The sequence below is a fragment of the Geospiza fortis genome, unplaced genomic scaffold (genome assembly GCF_000277835.1).
Source record: "Geospiza fortis unplaced genomic scaffold, GeoFor_1.0 scaffold219, whole genome shotgun sequence".
Taxonomy (NCBI): domain Eukaryota; kingdom Metazoa; phylum Chordata; class Aves; order Passeriformes; family Thraupidae; genus Geospiza; species Geospiza fortis.
This window is the reverse complement of record NW_005054376.1, coordinates 3,134,431-3,155,294: the sequence shown is the minus strand read 5'-3', so window position 1 is coordinate 3,155,294 and position 20,864 is coordinate 3,134,431. Positions and strand designations below refer to the sequence as shown.

General features: G+C 41.4%; 1 protein-coding gene across 1 annotated transcript in view; it reads left to right on the top strand.

Annotated features, from left to right (window-relative positions):
* Positions 1 to 18,094, top strand: part of ELOVL2 (ELOVL fatty acid elongase 2) — a 50,608-nt gene extending 32,514 nt beyond the window's left edge. The window contains exons 4-8 of the mRNA XM_005424919.3: positions 9,105 to 9,182; positions 9,740 to 9,911; positions 11,938 to 12,062; positions 14,246 to 14,380; positions 15,025 to 18,094. Of these exons, the coding sequence (XP_005424976.1) occupies positions 9,105 to 9,182; positions 9,740 to 9,911; positions 11,938 to 12,062; positions 14,246 to 14,380; positions 15,025 to 15,153 (639 nt within the window). The 3' untranslated portion in view covers positions 15,154 to 18,094. The remainder of the gene's footprint in view (positions 1 to 9,104; positions 9,183 to 9,739; positions 9,912 to 11,937; positions 12,063 to 14,245; positions 14,381 to 15,024) is intronic.
* Positions 18,095 to 20,864: the final 2,770 nt, after the last annotated feature.

Genomic DNA, 20,864 nt, shown 5'->3' with positions numbered 1-20,864 from the left:
AACGAGATATCTCAAAATTTTTGAGTCAACAAAGAGTTAGGTGCCTCTGAAGGCCTCCCAGAAGGGCAGCTTGTTGGACCTTTGGACTTGTGAGTTAGGCAGATAGATTTTCCTGAAGCTGTCAAAGGTGCTTGCCTTCCCCAGCTGAATATGGTGAAGTTGGCACTTGGATTTGGAGCTCATTTTTTTTCAAGTACCTGAAGCTTAGACAGAGGTCCTGTGCTTAAACTGGGCAGGCTGCAGGTGGGCTGCTGAGGAGGCAAAAGACAATTCCTTCCATCCTTGCTGCTACCAAGAAAGCCACATCAGAAGTTTGTTATTGTTGTGTACTTTTCTGTAAGTGCTCATAGACCCAGATAAACTCTACTGATCCAACAATTTCTAGAACATTGTCAAATCCTGTATGAGGAAAAACAGCCAGCACCTTTTTACTTCAACAAAAATCAAAACATTTAACAATTTCCCTTAAGAAATATATGCCTTTTCTGTGCACAAATCTTTACTTAAGATGTTAAAATTACCAACTATGAGCAGAAAATCAGCTTACCGTGAAAAAACTTCACATCTGTGCATATTTTAAAATTGTTTCACCTGCTTACAAACCACATTTCAGGGATGCAACCTGAGGCACCAGAGGCCAAATTGTCACAAGTTCAGTGATAAATTGAAACTGGAAACACAGGAGACCAGTGCTGATCTCTGAATTCTGAAATTACTCAGGTGAGGATACTCTCTCTCGCTAATAGGAATGGACATAATCTCTGCCACAGTCCTAGGCTGCTTTCCCCAGCAGTATCACCTCTGCCCTATTTAAATCAAATCTCAGCTGGTCATCAAGGTCTCACCCAAGTCCTTGTGTTGATCAGGCACTGAGAAAACCAGGACACTGGCACCATTTGGGTCAGATTAAAAAGGAGACCTAGAGATATGTGTCATTAGCAGAGGGGTGGCGCGATGTCTCAAGCTGCCTGTATCCCCAGGTAGCTTCTCAGACTTATTACAAATCCATGGGATTTGTAAGCAAGCAGCCACACCCCTGTGGGGAAGCAGGATTTGCATGTGAGGGCCCCTCGTTTCAGAGCAAAGGGAGAAGAGCAGAACTCACAAGTATTGCCAGCCTAGTGCATTAAACTTTCTAGGGGAGCCGGAAAAAAGTCTTCTACCTTGCAGAATTAAATAAAACAAAAAGCAGTAAACCAAATGCACTTTAGCTGTTTCTAGGAGCTGAAAATTCATCCCACATTAAGCCCAGTTTCTGAATTCTAGCCATAGCTTGCATATTCATAGATACCAATGTGATGAGAGGATTCCCAGGAGCGCCAGAATGATCAGGGCCATCAGCCACCACTTTTAGCCCTGCACACTACAATTGAGCATATATCTCACATATTACTAAAAAGTATAATGCCTGAATTAGACATAATGGGGCAAAACAAAAGGAACAAATCAAAAATAGAAGGAGCACTAAAACTCTGTTTTATTCCATCATTATAATGGCTTGCATCAGAAGGATTTGGTTCCTATCTGTGCAAGTGTAGAAAAGATGGAGCTTGTGTAACATAAGTTCTAAGTAAACCTTTAACAGTGCAGATGATGAGGAAAGGGGAAAAATATCTTAATCAATTTGAACTGTCCTGGAATTTTACTGTAGAAATCCAACTTCAACATAATCTTGCTTTTGGTATTTGTTTTGTTTTGATTTTGTTTTGGGGTTTTGTTTTTTTTGTTTTGCTCATGTTTGTAGGATTGTGATAAATTATTGTTTACTCCTTCATTAAGTGTCCAGAAGTTAACAAATGTAAATTAAGTACAGAAATACGGAAAGATTCTAGATCCATCAGTATTGGTGCTTGAGGTGAAGGCTTCCTTTGATGCAATTATTTAGGACTGAAAAACTATTTGTACCTTAGGGCAGAAAGAGAAAAAGAACAAAGTGAGAAACCAAAAGAGATCAGGTGCACTTTTCTATCATTTGAAGAAAAGGAGAAGAGGGATAAAGAAAAACCTAGAGAGCAAAAGGTCACCAAGAGTACATTGTAAAGCAGTGAAATGTAAGGACAAGAGCAAACTAATCTTTTGATCGAGTAAGAGCTTTGTGTGAATGGAGTTAAATTACCAGGTGCTCTTCTATCTTAATCAAATAATTTGTTTGGAGAGCTGAGGAGCTGACTCTGCTGTCCTTGTCTGCAGTTATTCCAGCTGGGCATGTTGTCTTCACATCTCAGTTTTCATCCCCTGTGTTGTTCTTGTCTTTCATACTGACCTTTCTGAGCTCTGCATTTCAGTAGAACATTTAACCTGGTCATCGAAAAATGCAGAGCTCTGGATCTCTCGTGCACATTCAAACAGAATTCAGTAGAACCTTATGGGAAATCAGGAATAAAACTCCATATGATGAGGTTTTCCATATGTGCACAGCTTCTAATACCACCACTGGTACCACAAAATATGATAGGGGTGCTATTCAGAGCGGATGTAATCAAAGACTCATGGAAAATAAGCCTAGACAGGATTTCTTTTAGCCTATCCTGCTATCCCAGACGACAGCAATACTCAAAGTAATTACTATTCGTAAGTAATTTTGAAGTCATTAGTTCACTAATCTTTCTATCAGGCTCCCATTTACTTAAGGAGTATCAAATGGAACTGGCTGGTAGTTTCTCAACAATATGGCTTTACACTTGAAAGAATTTTTGTTGATAAAAAGAACCAAACAATTATCTAAACTTCACTTGGGAAGGGGCTCTTTTTGTCGCCATGTTAGGAACTCTCTGACCTAAAAACAGGAAGAAAGCATAGGACCACATATTTCCTCCATCTGGAATAACCAGTATCCTTTTAGCTACAATGGTCCAGTTGGAGGAGACATCCAACTTAGGGTCCAGCAGTACATTCTGCAGGTCAGGATAGCAAAATCCAGTTGGTGTATTACAGAATTAGCAGATCTTTTTGCGGGAGACACCATGCACACAATATTTTGACCTCTAACCAGATCCATGGAGAGCTGGAGAGCCTCACCAAGCAGCAGCCCAAAGCACACTTTTCACAGTTCTGTCCCCATGAAAAATATCTTGAATGCATCATAAAGAGGAACAACAAAATATTTCCCCTGTGACAAATCTTGTGGGGTGTTTGCTATTCCACACCTGGGTTTGTTTGGCACAACACCACCTCTAAGTTTTTACATTTGGGGAAGCCATGACACTAACCAAGTGGCACTCCTAGATCCCCTTCCACAGGGCTGCTCTCCAGCCATTCCTCCCCCAGTTCATACTTAGAATTTAAAGGATTGTGTTATATGAACCTATCCAACCATTCTGCATCCATCCACAAAAACATACAAAAACTAAAAGATTTAGCAACTCAAATTAAAGAAGACAGTAAGTCATAGTTAAATGATTTATTCAAAGAATGGAGCTTTACACCTTAGCTAAGGGAACTTTGTAAAATAGATCTATATGTATTAAGTTTTTTAGTGGTGATACTAATAGTAATACCTTACATACTTCAGTGTGTGCAACAAATAATAGACAAAACTATCAAAAAAGTTTTTATCCTACAAGAGAGAGAAATTAGAAACAAATTCACAGAAAGTTCTCAAAATCTTACAGAGATAGTACATAAAAGTATAGACATAGAGGAAAGTTGTGAATTAAGACCTTAAAACAAGCGAGACCTTTTCAAACAATGAATCATAATTACTATCAAATATAACTTATATCCTTTAAACTAACTAAACTTTCACAACATTAAAACTGCTGTGTTGTAATATAGTAATGCTTAATACAAACAAAAAAGATGCTTTAAACAAGTAATAAACAGATATATTATAGTAAAGCTCTATAAAACACAAAGTAGTTAATAAACAACACTATTAACAAAAGTTTCTTTTTAGTTGAACTGAGAAGGGGAATTGTGGGAATCCTTAAAATCGGAGTTTTGGGAAAGCTGCAAAAGGCAGATGTCAGAGAGAGCAGAACTGCAATTAGAGCTAAGCAGTAGCCATCGGATTTGTCAGCAGAAAAGTTACATAAGAAGTAGAAAGTAAGAACATCTCAGGAGCCAGATCCAGCTTTTGGATTTGTTAAATTTCATCCCTCTGCTGACTGCCCAATGCTCCACTCGACCCCTCTGCAAGGACTCCTGTCCCTCAAGAGAGTCAGCAGCACCTCCCTGTTTCATACCATCAGCAAACCTGCTAAGGGGGCATTCAACTCCTGCCTCCAGACCACTGAGAGGTATTTGCACAGCACTGGCCCTAGAACTGATTCTGAGGAGCACCACTGGTGACTGCTCACCAGCCAGATGTAGCCCAATGCTGATGCCTCACCCTCTGCCTTCCTCCTGCCCTGGGACAAGGGGGAATATCTTATTGCTTCCAGGCATTTCCTCTCTGAGAAAGTCCAACCATGCACAGGGATTTTTCTATAGCTCAAAAGAACATGGAGAACAGGCAGTTGGTAGAAATGGCAATATCCATTTAGAAAATCACATCACTTTCCTTTCTAGTCTGTCTATGGGGAACAGATGAAAAAGAAGCTACAGCTGTGAGATTTTTGAATTTGAAAGCTTGAAATGAGCAGGGCACAGGCCCCTGGGTCAGGCTGTTAGGGCTTAGTCTGCTACTCAGTGAGATGAGAGGATTATATCATCTTTTGGTACCTGCTGCCCACCCCTGAAACCTCTGACAAAGAAACCAACTTTCAATTTTGAACACTTTGATTCCCCATTTACAAAAATAAGGCAGGAGTTGGACTATAGTGCCAAAACAATTCATGTGAATTCTTGTGCTGTTTATACTTGACTAGATGAATAGAAGTAATTAGTGTGAAAACAGGAATCTGTTAAGAACAAGATCAGGGCAAACAGCAAAAGATGAAAACTCTACTAATTAATAGAATGTTGCTACTTAGCAGAAATTTATCACAAGTCAGCACTTTGCTCTTCATGTGATCTGTTTTTCCAAATAGCTTCAAACAATACTTGTTTTAATACTATTTTCAGAATCGGCTACCAAGAATGCAAAAATCCAAAGAATTGTTTGTTACAGGGAGAGAATGTGTGTTTCAAAAGATAGAGGGGATTTCTCATCTCTTTGATAGATCCTGCACTTGCACCATCAGCTCTGCAGAGTTGTGACTGCTCAGTATACAAAAGGGAATGTGACTGAAACAGTACAAGTAATCTATGTTTGGTATCAGAAAAAAAGAGACCTCGTACCAAAATGTCTTGTGTCAAGGTGCTGGCTTCTGTTCCAGATAAGCATCTGGCTCATTTGGCACCACTGAGTGAGCTGCTCACCTTCCACAGCCAACAGGAAAGTCATGGCCTATGATCACCAGGATCCCACAGGAAACCCATAAAAATTACTCACTGCTTTCCAAATTTCCACGCTTTCCTTTTTTTTTTTCTTAATTAGGAAATTAGTGAGAAATCTTGAAAATTATCTTGCAAAGCAGAGGAGTCAAAACTCAAAGTGAATTCTTTTCCTTAAAGGAGACACAGCAGTATGTTAGGTGCCTACATCAGAGAATAGAAATGTTGAGCTACAGAAAAGCTGATGTGAAAGACTGAGATTAAAATAAGAAGAAAACCTCTCCAGTCTAAACTACTGCCTTTTGAAATGCAGACACAAACCAGAGGAAACTCTTCTGCCAAGTAAAATGACTTTAATAAGCAAACAGAATGATCTGAAAAATCTGGCATTTTTAAAATCATGGAAGAATGAACAAAAGAAATGAAATAAAACCATGCAATCTGACAGAGTGGTATTCTGATCCCAAAGCTTACTCCCCATTTGCGTGCTGACCATTTGTAAGGAGTTGCTGATTACTTAATTACCAAATTAAAAAACTGTGACCGTGAAAAGAAATATTGATGTTGAAAATAAATATTTTCTTTATGAGCCTCTAAGGTTTTTTCATCTCATTTTCAAACATGGAACCTTTGAATGAAATACTTGAAAAAAATAAACCAAAAACCTTAAGATACTACTGAGCTCACCTGTTCAGAACTAGCAGGAAAGCTTCATAAAATGTGTCAATTTGGAAGACACCCATCAGGATGATTGACTTCAACTCCTGGCCCTGCACACAACACCCCAGCAGTCACACCATGTGCCTGAGAGCATTGTCCAAACACTTCCTGAGCTCTGATGGGGGCCTGGTGCTGTGACTACTTCCCCAGGGGCCTCTTCCAGTGCCCAACCACCCTCTGGGTGAGAACATTATTAGTGATATTCAACCTAAACGTCCATTGACACACCTTCATGCTGCTCCCTTGGTCCTATCACTGGTCAGCACAGGGAAGAGATCAGTGCCTGCCCCTCCTCTTCCCCTCATGACGAAGTTGTAAGTGCAATGAAGTCTCCCCTCAATCTCCTCCTTTCCAGTCTGAACAGACCAAGTGACCTCAGTCTCTCCCTGTAAGGCTTGCCCTCAAGGCCCTTCACCATCTTTGTTACCCTCCTTTGGATGCTATCAGCTTGATATCTTCTTCATATTTTGCCTCCCAAAACTGCCCCCAGCACTGGAGGTGAGGCTGCCCCAGCTGAGAGCAGAGCAGGACAATCCCCTCCCTTGCCTGCCTGCCCATGCTGTGCCTGATGCCCCCCAGGACAGGATTGGCCCTCCCGGCTACCAGGGCACTGCTGGCTCATGTTTAGCTTGCCACTGACCAGGACCCCCAGGTCCCTTTCCATGGGGCTGCTTTCCAGCCTCTCATTCCCCAGTCTGTCTGTACATCCAGGGTTGTTCTGCCCCAGGTGCATAGCTCTGTTTTTTTATCCCAGGGACGATTCCATCTGTTACCCTCCCAGTCTTGTGGAAATGCAATTTAGTTTACTAATCTGCACAGTGTCAGGAGGATAAGCATTAAGTCTATTTTTTCCTTCAACATTTGTTTTTCTTTCTGTTCCTCCTGTAGCTGTCTCTGGAGCTGTTTTGTTTTGAAGGACAGTAGTAACTCAGTTGCTTTCCATCTCAGTTTTCAGTCCTTGTCTGTCTTTACTATTATCTTTTCTGTAGTGGCAGGCAGCACCTGGAAAGGTATCTAACACTTTGCAAATGATCACTTTCTTTTTCCTAGCCTTTATACAGCCCCTAGCAACTTAGAGATGTTCCTCCACAGCTTTCCAATCACACCAGTTATCCTGAGCCCATTTTTCTGAGAACTTAGGACTTGGACTTCTTCCATGCTTTTGTAAGTAGTCAGTGATACTACTTGCAAACCTGCTGACTACATCAATTTTTGGTGAATGTATGTTTTAAGGTCATTTAACAAATCACTGGCAAAGGTATAATCAAAACCAGGTTTAATATAGAAGTGAAAGCACAACAGAGTTCTTTGGCAAGGCTCGCTCTACCACTTCCCAGATAGTTAAAAAATCCAAACAAAAAACCAGTATCAATTAATCCAGACCAAAAATATCCCCAAAGTATCTCCATGGAGCACTGCAGCTCCTGACATGTGGTGAGACACCACCTTCCTTCCTCAGGGCTTTACCCAGGACCTGCTGGGCAATTGACTGGCCCTCACTCCTGACGTTTAATACACAAGGAGGCAACATGCAAAAGATTTTTCAAAAATCAATCCACTGTAATAATTCACAAATTGGAACAGTTGTAAAATAGACTGATCAAAATATTGAAAATTGCACATTTTCCAGCAAATTCTGTGAACCAACATTTTCCCTACTGCAGCAGGAAATTTTGAAGCCAAGTTTCTTCAGCAAAGCAGAAAAATTTAAAGGAATAAGTTTGTTTCAATTGTTACATATCATTTATCTATAAAACACTATTTAGCTGTATACTGTCATCTCTCCCTGCAATTTCTATGGGCTGTTTTGGCCACCTAAAACAGCCAAGTTCATATTTACAGGGACAGTGACAGAGTGTGAATTCAGAAGAATAATAGTAGAAGACTCTGGTTCTCCATGTTTCAGTGCATTTTAATGTGAATTTATAATAAGCATTCTAGGCTACTTTCTAATCCTCCGGATATTATAAATAATAATTTTTTAATGTATTTACTCTAGGAATTAATTTATTTTGATCACTGAGAATGTCTCTGCTTCACTTTTTTATAGACTGTCTCAGATTCAACACAGAACAGTTCTTTTCATTGCGAACTAAAGGGAAAAGTTCTGTGCTGACACACATCATTCCTGTGAATGTAGCTCCAGAGCTGAAAGCGACCCACTTCTCTCAGCATCTTGCAGTTCTGCTTACAGCATAACACTTGGATGCATTTCTCCCACCTTCGCTCTCTGCAGTGTCTGCAGAGGGTGAGAAAGACCCCAGAACATGAGTTGCTCAGTTTGTCCTCAAACCCACTTTGCACTTATTTGAGAATTAGCAAGACCTTTTAAAAATCAATGGATTCTACATAGCATTTATAAGCAAGAGATGATGCTCCCTCTTCCATAAGGGCTGCTGAGTACTTTAGGTAGCTGTTGCTATAAAAATATTCCATATTTGAGACTACCATATGGTTTTCTAGAAACCTGCTCCATCCCAGCGCTGCACTCTGATATTTCGTTGCTCTGCTTCCCCATGTGACATGTGCAGAATCTAAGAAATTGCTTGTGTGCTATCCACGCCTCCACTCAGCGCCCTGCCTGCTCTCCTTCACTTCCTCCAGCCTTTAACAGTGGAGGATAGAGACATGTATGGCATTAGGAAATATTTCTCCCATTGCACTACTTTGCATTTGCCTTCCATTTGCTTGGCAAACAGGGAATTTTTCTCAAGGACAGCTTTGCACAAGTAGCTGTGTTAAGCTCTGTTCATACTGCTTCAGGACAAAGATACACTATTCCAGCATTTTCTTTGGAGCAAGGATTTGGAGGTGCATTAAATAATGAGAGATTTTAATGGATACCTTGAAGGCTCTAAAGCCAGAGAAAGAGAAAAAATGCATTATTTCATCTCTCCAGCTTAACTGATGCCTTTCCCCTTTCACAATACAAGATATTAGCAAGTTGTCTGGTTCAACAGCATCAGTTCATGGAAGGAGTTGGTACTCACCATTGAGGACAGAACAACTGCAGAGGGAAAAACCATTCCATCTGTTCATGGATGTAATCCCTCTGTTTTCTGTTTCAGCTCATCCTTGCCACATGGGAAGGCGGCTACAACCTGCAGTGCCAGAACCTCCACAGCGCAGGGGAGGCTGATATCCGGGTGAGAGACAAAAGCAGCTCAGCCCCCAGCATCCTGTCTGTTTTAACTGTCTTTAACTGTCCTAGGACATACCCTGAGCTCTGATAAAATGTCTCTACTCTAGAGGAGGATAGATTTCATTGTACTGAGTATCAAATTTAGATTTTTTCAAAAGAAGAATCTGGCAGCAAAATCCGTTCAGTGTCAAGGAAATGGTAGCGCCCTTAAAAAAACTGAACAAACTCCAAAATGAAGCAAAAACCCACTCACAAAACTGCACCTTTGGAAAAAAAAAAAACAAAAAACCAATTAGAAAACCCTTACTAGAAGTTTATATTTCTTAAATTATATTTTGATAATTATATATTTATACAATTTCTTAAAAGATACGTGTTTTTTTACAAAACTGCTTCATTGAAAAGCAAAATAAAATTGAAGACAGAGCTTGTGCTTCTCCTTTAAAGCATATTAATGCCTTCTGGGAATTTGCATGCCTAGGGAGTGAAGAATTACAGTCATATTTAAGCAATTGTATGGACAGATATTGATCTCCTGCTCCTTTGTTCTTGCATGTACAGGTAGCCAAGGTGCTGTGGTGGTATTATTTTTCCAAAGTAATTGAATTCATGGACACTATCTTCTTTGTGCTGAGAAAGAAAACCAGCCAGATCACCTTCCTTCACGTGTATCACCATGCCACTATGTTTAACATTTGGTGGTGTGTTCTGAACTGGATACCTTGTGGGCAGAGTAAGTCTTTATTTCCTTCATCACCCCGGGTCTAAGTCAGCTGCAGCTGGGGAGGAATCACATCACCATGCAAAGGGATTGTGTCACTGTGCAATGTGAGGGCACCTTTAGGGTTCAGAGCCTTTCAGAACTGCTGACCACCTGCAGAACACAGGAAAGTTAAAAGCATGGTTAAAAGTTCAGGCCAAAAATACCTGAGTGTTAGGCCTTAGACTTTTCACTTAGCTGCCACAAACTCATGTATTTACTTCTCTTCAAACCACTTTTAAGCATCACAGTACTGAGTACCACAGAGGAGCTAGCACATACAAGACCTACTCCAAAAGCAGATGCAGGAAGAAGTCAGGACCCTGGTAAAGCCTTTATCAATCACAACAAATAAAATCAATGGCTTTTTTACAGGCTCAAGTCTTGCATAATCTCTGTTTTAGCAAGATACTTTACTTAGTCACTAATTAAAATACCAGTTTGAGTTTGTTCTGGTTTTTTATGAAAATACATCCTCAGAAAGTTATGGTAGCTGTCATCATCTTCCCTGTTAGGAAGGGATCTATAGTGCCACAGGCTGGTCACTTGGTGTTTGTATAAGAAGTCCAAACAGCAGAGCTTCATCTGTCTCACAACAGGCACACTTTTCCAGGGCTTGACACAGCTAGAGGCTTCCTGTGGAGCCGCTTCTAAAGTTGAGAAAAAACACAGTTTTCTTGCAACCTATTAGAGTGAGTTACCCTAACCCCTTTGCAACATTTGTTAAGAAACTTGTTGCAGGTCTTTTTCAGAGCTAAAAGCAGAATTCACATTTGCTGGCACTTACTGTGGACAACACAAAATCAAAGTAAATCAGTGTTAGAGGTAGAAGCAGGGATCAGAGATTTCATAGCGATTAGGAGCTATTCTAGAGGCTTAAACAAATCACTGGGAGTTTGTGCTTTGTAATGTGTGGTCCCCACACTTCACACTAGTGCTGCACTACTGTAATTAAACCAGCAGCTAAGTAATTAATCAGTGGCAAATCAGAACAACTGGTGAGTCCCTCTTGTGGTTGTAGCACTGCCATCAAACTCACAAGCACACCGTAGAGAGTAGTGCTGCTCCTTCTCCACAGTCTGCAAAGTAGGATAATTAATTTCCTCTAGAACTAGCATTCAGTAAATGTAACTAATAAGAGCAGCAAGGTATTATTGGGGATGAAATTCTATAAATGTGCATCTAGCAGAAGAGTCAATGAAGAAAACAAGAGTGGTGATCAAACACAGGCACAAAAGGCTGGTTTAATTCAGAGTAAAGCCCTTGCTACTGCATCAGAGAGCAGGAGTACAGAAGCCCCCCAGAGTCCTAAGCAGCAAAGTCATCAGCAGCATTGTTTAAAGCTTACAGGAATAATGGAAAGACTCAGCAAGAAGAGCTTTAGGAGAGGGGAAAAATAGCATGTAAACTACAGAATAGGAAAAAGTGGAGGAGAAGAAAAATACCAGATAAAAATACAAAATTCGGCATAAGAACAACCCTCTAGGAAGTACCATTTGGTTTTTCAGTTGTCCCTAGGAAACCACCTCTACACATCAGGAATGTCTTTAGCAAGAAATAAGCACGGAAGGAATACGTTGTCATCTTATTGCAGGGATTCCATACTGTCGTCTCCTTATCACAAGAGTTTCACACCTTCTCGGTATTTCTTCTGGGCAGCTACTCAGAGAAGTGACTCTTTTTCTTCACAAAGCAGCCAACTGACTCCAGGTCCCTCCTCAACCAGCCCCCCCCACTCTTTTATAGCACTCTTCTTCTCACTGGTTACAGCTGTGGCCTGTTTAAGTCAGGCCTGTTCCTAATCTTTGATAATTGGCCCAGCTGCAAATCCTTAGGGGTAAGATTACCTTCTACACTATTTTCTTATATTCTATCCCCCTATAGGAACACTTACATTTGCAAGAGATTCAATATAGAAGCAATACAACAAGCAATAATATCCTCTCTCACTTTTTAGCAGTTGGTACTTAATTATTTTTTCCCTAATGGATTTTTATAGGCTTCTTTGGACCCACTTTGAATAGCTTTATCCACGTGCTTATGTATTCTTACTATGGACTGTCAGTCATCCCTTCCATGCGCAAATATCTCTGGTGGAAGAAATACCTCACTCAGGCACAACTGGTATGTATCTGTTTTACTTTCATTTTTAACTACTAGAAATCCTTCAAAATGTGAGAGAGGACGAAATGAACTATAGGTAAACATTGTGCTTTACACAATTAAGCCAGTTAGAATTGAAGCATAACTAAACTATCATACAGCATAAGTCACTAGTGCAGCTTGAAAAAAATTAATGAAGGAAATTGTGTTCAGAAGTGTTTTCTGTAGAAAACAAACAGTAGAGACTCTTTAGTCCACAAAATTCTGTTAGTTTTGAACAATTGCATAGGAAATAACTGCTCTTTAATTGTGGGGAAAAAAACTGATTTAAAAGTCACAAAAAATGTCTGACAGAGCCAGGTCCAAGACAGACCGCCCCTGCTGGCCAAAGCTGAGCCCATCAGCAAAGCCGGGAGCACCTCCGTGATATCGTATTTATTCATGGGTGAAAAACATAGCACAGCAGCTGAGAGAGAAGACAGGAAATGTGAGAAGCCCTGCAATTACCCAGGTCAAAACAGAAGGAGGGAATTAGCACCAAAAGCTCCCCTGCAGCCTGTGGTGAAGATGCTGGTGAAGCTGTTCCCCCTGCAGCCCACGGAGGTCAGGGGAGCAGAGATCCACCTGCGGCCCACAGAGGACCTCACGCTGCAGCAATGGACATGTTTGCCCTGAAGGAAGATACAGCCAGTGGGGAAATAGGCTCCCATGGACCCACGGAGAGAGAAGCCCACCCTGGAGCAGATTTGCTGGTGGAATCGGTAATTCCTTGGGGACCTACATAGGAAAAGCCTGTTTCTGAAGGACTGGACCTTGTGGAAGGGACCCATGCTGGGGCAATTTGTGAAGAACTGCAGCTCATGGGAAATACCCACATTGGAACTCTCCCGTGGGAGGGACCCCACACTCAAGCATGGAAAGAGTGTGAGGAGAAAGGAGCAGCAAAGCCAAAGCAATAGGGGCTGACTACAAACCCCATTCTGCTGCACTACATGGAAGGAAGTAGAAGAGTGAAGTTCAGAAGTGAAGTTAAACCTGAGAAGAAACAGGGGTTTAGAGGAAGGTGGTTTTAATTTTATTTCTTGCTATCCTTCTGTGTTATTAATTGGCAGTACTCGAAACTAATCTTCCTCAAGTCTAATTTGTTTATAACAGTAATAGGTAAGTTTTATCAATCACTCTCCCTAACTTTATCTCAATCCACAAGTTCTTTTCATCTCATTTTCTCCCCCTACTCTACTGAGGAGAAGGGAGAGAGCTGCTGGGTGGGCAGCTGGCAGCCAAGCCAGATTAACCCATGACACAGTGGTATAACTGCAAAATACAAAATGGTGTAAACAAAGTTTAGGCAATACAGAAATTTATTTCTAAAAGTCTGTTCCACCTGTTGCTGTACCTGAGAAGCTGAGCCACATCAAAAGTTTCTATCAACAAGATATAAAGCTTGATATGAAATAAAGTTCCTTTTACTTTTTATCTCTTAGAGCCTGTTCATATTATTTGGAAGTTGAGATGTTTGCAGTGAGTTTAAAATGCCTGTGTAGAAATTTGCTTAGCCAGAGCTGCTTCTCTGAGACCATCCCTGCAGGTGAAACACACTGCAGTGCTGGAAATGCACCTCAGTACACTGGTTTGAGGGCACACTTATCTGACTGAGGAAAAATCAGGTCCACCGGTGTGGGCTGTGGCTGAGAGTTCTAAATACAGACAAGTCTCTGCAATTTCTTCCCTGTCTCATTTTTGCTTCCTTTGTCCCCTCCTTAACTCCATTAATGCAAGTGATAACCTATCTGAACTCCTTGGACCTGAGTTTTGCATTTTCTGTTCAGACTTCTAAAGCTATTACCAGGAGTCTTCAGTTTCCTCCGGTTTCTGCCCAGCAACAGAGACAACAACTGTACCTGTCGCAAGGACTGGAAGATAGAGCAAAATCTACTAAATCTGAGAGGAAAAAAAAAGCTTCCCTTTTGTCAACTAGGCCTATAAACTTACTTTTAGAAATCTCTGACCCCTTAGGATTTTATTTAATTTCACAAGAGCACCATTTTAACTTAACCTTCACAATGCATTCAGAGGTTATAAAGGGATACTTTTCAAGAGTACTCAAACTTTCACAGAGCAGGACTAGGGGCCACTGCTGTGTCTGATTTAGCTAGCACCGACCCTTTCTCAGCAAATACACCTGCATTATCTTCTCTCCGCAGATCCAGTTTCTGCTCACTATTGTGCACACACTCAGCGCAGCTGTGAAGCCATGTGGATTCCCATTTGGCTGCCTCATGTTCCAGTCCTCCTACATGGCCACACTGGTCATCCTGTTCATCAACTTCTACATTAAGGTAAGCAGTCTTCTGAGAGCTCTCTGACAAAGATGGGGAAAACAGAACTTTTTGGATAGCAGTCTGGGTGCACTCAGATGTAGAATGACCATCAGTGCTTAAAATATGTTAGTCTTAAAATATATACATCATTTAAGAATAACAGATACAGTCATGTCTGAGAGAGAGAGAGAGTTTCTCAGTAGTGATGACCTCCTCATTGCAGCTCAACTCTTCTGCACTTGTATAGCAGGTCAGGTACTGCATTTAGTACATAGGAAGTCTGAATTTGCTTTGGTGGGCAAATTTTTGAGTCTTTCTCCTCCTTAGGAAAAAAAAAAAAATAGAGCTCTGTCTTTGCCTTGTTTACTTCAACATCTTTTAGCAGGGAGTGCTCTAGCCTGCCTACATATATAAAGCTTTTAGTGTAAAGCTTCTAGTGTACTTGAAATCTCTTTTGACATGGAGAAGCATTACAGTAAGGCTAGTAACGTAACATCACCCACAGTCACAAAAAGGCTACTGTACTCCTAATGCAGTCTGAAGCAAATATATACATCTGCATCAACAAACAGCAGACAAGCTCCATTTACAGTTAACCATAAGCAGTGTTTTGGCAGGCTCTAAATGAATCCAAATATTTATTTTGGATTTTTCTTTTACAGACATACCGGAAAGCACCTTCAAGAACAGCTGTAAAGGAAACCCCTGCCACAACAGAAATCAAGAATGGTTTCCATAAGGACTACTTTGCTGCTGCCAATGGATTGCAGAATAATAAGAAGGCACAATAAGTATAGTGTTTCCTATGAATTTTTTTCTAAAGAGAAAAAGAAGAAAAAAGACTGAATTACAAGCTTTAGCTTAAAACCTATTTGATTACATTTATCAGTTCTTTGTACCAGACACTTATTAATGTACTGCTATTTAGGTTTTAACAAAATGAGTAGAATTACTTGTCTTGTCCAAGATCAACATCAGAACAAAGAAAGCCAAGACCTTTCTCATATGAAAAAGAAAACCTTTCTGATCTCTAATGCTGACACAAAAACGCCTTATGAAACACTTGATGGATAAATCCATCAATGCCTTCAAAAGGTTAGGACTCTGTTCAGACTAACATGGTGAGCACTTTCTGTGCATGTGAGAGGTCTTGAGGCAAGGCTTCACAGTGCACCCAGTACATCCAGCTGAACTGCAGCCAAGGCCAGGAAAATAAAGGAGGAGTGGCAGGAAAGGTGAGCATTGTACCTCTTTCATCACCATACCCCTCTTTTCTTCTCAGCAATTCCCCAAAGCACACTAGCAAGGTAGCTTTTGATCCTGTGGGAGCCCTGGGGAAGGACATGACAGAGGGCAGAGCCCAGGCACACCATCCCATAGTTTGCAGGCAGTTGTGGCTCCACACTCACTTTCTTTACACAAGTGCAACCTGATTCAAATGCCAGGAAGGCTGGCAGGAGCTTTCTGTTTCAGGAGGCTGGACTGGTAGCCCCTGGCGCTGCCCAGAATGGAATTCTGAACATAGAGCAAAACAAGTGACTTTGGATGTGCTAACTTAACAGAAGTTCTAGGTAAATGGATTTTGAAAGAAATAGGGTCATGCAAACTTAAGGCAGATAAATCCCTTGAGTGTAAATGTGTGTAAAGTTAATCCTATACAAACACTGCTAATTCAAAGCAAACCCTCATGCTACATATTAATAGACTAGAAGATGCAGAAAATTTGTGAGTTCAGCAATGAGCCAAACAGGTTATACAGGAGCTTCTGTGGTGGGTGGACCTTACTCAGACTGGTCTCTGGCTGGAGAAACAGATGGGACTGAGGCACAAGCTGCTGGAGGGGAAGTAAGGAGATATCTGCTGTCTGCAGCTATAAAGGTGCCTCCCAATAGTCCATCACCATCTCTGTTGCTTCAGTTCACTGCATTTACCCCCACTTAAATGCTTAGAAATTAAGAATACCCAGGGTTAACTTCATGAGTCTGCCCTCACCCGTTTCTCATTTAGCCCACTTAATTTCCTCTACTAAAAATAGACACAGACTATTCTTCCCTCACAGTGAAGTAGTTCGGATCTCTTCCATTCTTGTGTATAAAATTCTCTTGACAAAAACAACTTTTGGAGTCACTCCAGCCCAGCAAGTCCCTTGAACTGAAGCAGTTCTGTAAAGGAAATATGTCCTCTCATTCCTGTCACCTTGCAGAGTCCCACAGCAGGAGGAGGACAAAACACATACCTAGCCAACACAGAGGGCCCAAGCAGCCACAGAAGGCCCACATGTAGAAGAGGCTGTCCCACATCCTGCTGTTCAATTTTTCTGCACTTCTAGAGGGCCAGTTATCCCCTCCAGATATCCCCATTTAGATGATCTGCTGTCAGGAGGTCTTGGAAGACTGCAGGCATAAAGGCAGGAGGAAGGTTTAGCCCATGGAGCAGTATGGACACAGGGCAGCCAGCCTCATCAGGAGAGACCACAGCCCTGAGGGCTCATGGATAGGAAGGAAAGAGGCTGAGGAAGTGGTACAGTAGGGGAAGAAGAACAGATGGGGTTGTCCAGTAAAAGCAAGAGGAGAAAATGGCATGAAGAAGGGTGTCTTGTGTCAGAATTCTACTTGGCTGTGTGCTTGAAAGTCCCATTGAATGCCGTCTGTCTCCAGCCAGTTCCAGCTCCATTGCACTGTGGACAAAACTTTTCTGCTCCAGCAGAAAACAGAAATTCTCCAAGTGCTACAGCAGAAACAGCACCTCATAGCAGCCTGACTGCCGAACTTCATCATCATGAACTGGGTGACCACAATAACTGCAATATTCAAACTCTCTTACACCACCACACCAGCCTAGATCTAACTGGTGCATATTCACATTTGCTCCCCTCTTCATGAAGATGGTCATGAAACCTCACTTACTGAAAGTCAGTGTTTTGTTTTATTTAACACTCAATAAGGGGAAAAGCAGCCACACAAAAGACAAAACCCAAACAAAAAAAGCCAAGAACCCTGCATTCACAAAGCCTGGACACTGTATGCATATGCTGTTTCTCTCTGGCCCTTCCAGAAACTTTACAGGCATTTCTGATTGATACTGTAAAAATCCCAAGACGTAAGAAATTAGTAGGTTTGACTGAGGGTGTTTTACACAGCCCTGAGTAAAGGGAGAGCTTCAGAGCTCTGTATAAATCAGTTTAATACTGGAAGCCAGGGTAAAGGCAGAGGAATTTGAAGGAGCTGACAAGACAGCGAACAAGGCAATGAGCTGGACCCTTCATCTAAGGCAGGCAACACAAGGGTTGTGTGGCCCAGCATGGATTTTAGGCCGAGTGGAGTCCATAATCTTTTGATGGCAAAGCATGCATTTGACTATCAAGGTGGAAAGCGTCAGCTGTGCTAAATGTTAAAGTTTGCTATGGCAATCAAACCCACAGATATTGTCTTTTGTTCTGTTGAAACCTCATTCAAAAGAAAAGGAAATAAATGCCTTACTTGAAAATTCAAAGGGCTGGGGAAAAAAAAACAAAAGAAAACTAAAAAAAAAAAAAAAAAGGTAAAAACCAGATGGTCTCAGACCTTGCAGATCCAGATCAGCCAGGATGGCTGGAATCAGGTATGTTTAAAATTCTTCAGATACGTCTTAACATCTTCAAAATGCCGCAACTTTGAAGAAAGAGAAGCATTGACTTTTTAAACTGATTTTCCTGTAATACATAACACTGTAAATAAACAAATTTTACTATCAGACTGTCTCCACTTCTCCTTAAGGCATCAAATTGGGCTGATAACTGGTTACTTGAGACTGCTTTTGTTCTCCAGCTTTTTCAGAAGCATTTTAGGGCGTTCACATCAGATTCAAAAACAATCTCCATAACTTGATACAACACCTTCACTAGTATTAGTGTAAAGCTTCCATACAGTTTTTTTGGCCCTCTACCTATAAAAATGTGGGCTTTTGAACAAAGGTAAAATTGAAGTAGAGAACTCGTTTGTTCAAAGATTGTACTTGCCCATCAAGTCCTCATTTGATTATCAGGTTGTTTTCACTTGGAATGTGATGGTTGAAAACAGGGGAGAGACAGCAGAGAAATCAAAATCTCAAAAATAAACCTCAGGATCTCAAAAATAAAATTTCTTTCAGGTTGAAAGTACACAATAGCTCACAGCTGTTCCTAGAAACATGTCTATTTTCCAGTCCATTACCCTCTTAGATACAGTTCTACTGCCTGAAGAAGCAGGACCTGTCCCTGTGTGCTCCAGCTAACCTCAGCATGCCTTATCAATAGCAGGGTGGGCTGTTCCTGGGCCAGGGTAAACACACACAACTCCTCTGCCCATTTCTAGCCACAGAGGACATCCTTTTTTCTGGCTTTACGCAGCCTTGACATGAATTAGCTGCAGCCTTTGGATGGGCCACTGCACTGGCACAGAATGTGCAGGTAAACAAGCACTTAGCACAGCATTTTCCCTGGCAAACAAAACTCACCCCTTCAGGTTCCTGATGGCAGATTGCAGGAGCCTCTTGGCACTCTCAAACCAGCCCGAGTTGGCACTGGTGCCAGCTTGGGTCTGAGAGGCATCCTGCACAATGCGGAATTTCAGCAGCCAGCCTTTATAATTTCATTATTTTCCTTTCCTGGCTAGCCTTCTGATGAAATCCTTTCTTCTATTGTTTTAGTATTGAATTTTCTTTCAATATAATATATATCATAAAATAATAAATCAGCCCTCTGAAACATGGAGTCAAGATTCTCATCTCTTCCCTCATCCTTGGACCCCTGCGAACACCACCACATCAAAGCAACTGAACACGTTGAAATTTGAGCTATATATATCTGCACTGAAAGGAAGAAAATAAAAGAAATACCTGGATTAATAGCACTTTAAAAAGCATGAAGTGGGAAGGGCAAAGAAAACCTGCCAAGGTCAGCTACCTACCTTCCAAAAGGTAATTTTAGGATAACCCAATTACACATCTGTTGCAGAAACCAAATGGACTTCAGACCATCAGGAGGTTTAAGGTCAAACATGTTTAATTAACCCAGCAGTGCAGGAAGAGGTATGAGATGGGCTGTCCAACGTCAGAACATGTCATTTCTGCCGATGTGGTCTCCAAACACTTCTACTGCCTACAGATGGAAAGACCATTAGTAAAGTCCAGAGTTTTCACCTTAGGCAGTTCACAGGTTATCAAGATGGAACACATTGAGCCTCTCAAATGCTAAAGTGTTTCATATGAAGGGATAGATGAGTGCAGGGGTAGAAGGTATTTAAGCAGTGTGGCATCCTTTCTGCTCTCCCATACCCATTATTAAAACACCCTTTTTGGGTTCAGATTTTTCCAATAAAAGAGTTAAAACCAAATCTAAGTGCATACAAATACATTATGGCAATTTTTACTAAGTAAGGAACCCTGATTTTTCCTTTATCCATGCCCTCTGAAGTCCTCAACACTCACCTTCCAAGCTTTATGTGGAGATGCAACAATAAGAGATACAGAAATGCGCTCTAAGTTATCTAGCAAAGATACTTAGATGAAAAGTATTCCTAAGTTTCTACAGTTAGAAGAGACACCAAGAGAGCCTTCTGCCAATACACATGAAGGGTGAGGAAATGTAACACAACAAGTGTTTCTACACATCTACTTCACAGTGCTGACAAAGCTTGAACGCTTAGCAGCTTGAACTTAACAGAGCGATGAATCCATCCAAAACATCTGATTTAAAAAATTAGAAAAAAAAGAATCAAGCATTACTGTCATAGTTTGGGAAAAAACACACACCTTAAATCAGAGAGAGACATCCCATCTCATCCTCTTCCTATTTCAAACCTTCCCTCTGGGCAGCAAACTGCTTGGAGATGCAGATGAAGGAGCCCACATAGGCCAACACCCATGCCAAAGGAGGTGACGTGCCTCAAGGGTGTGAGTTCTCAGCGCTGTTTCTGTGGCTTTGCCGAATTCAGTGCGCAGGAACAACCGCAGTGCAGGCAGCTCATCTCGATTCTTAGGTCTGCTTCCCATCAAGCACCTTGATAGCCCAGGTTGCATCGTCATGTTGGGCCGGGTAGCGAGGAATAAAAACAAGGAATATAGGCATTTATGTGGGAATTACTGGAAGGCTCACCTTGGAACTGAGGAGTGAGAGCCATGCAGCACAAGGGATCCCTTTACATTCACCAGTGTGAGCTCTGGATCACAATAAGGAGCATCAGGGCAGTTCAAGCCTTATCACACTCCTACAGCCAGAACCTTGGGTTACTACTGAGGTAGTGAAAGCCCCAAATTCAGGACCTGGCTCATTCAGGCAGTAAGATAGTGATGGGATCAGATTATTCAGGCTGATATCTTAAAGCCTGTTTTGGTTAATGACACTGCTGGGGCCCTCAGAGTATACCACCATGCTAGTGGGACCAGAGCCTGCTGAAAACTCTGTTGCCAAGATGCAAAACTAGTTCTACCAGACCCAAGCACAGTTGCTCACAGAGGTTACAGCTTCATCTCCCAAAAGTCATGG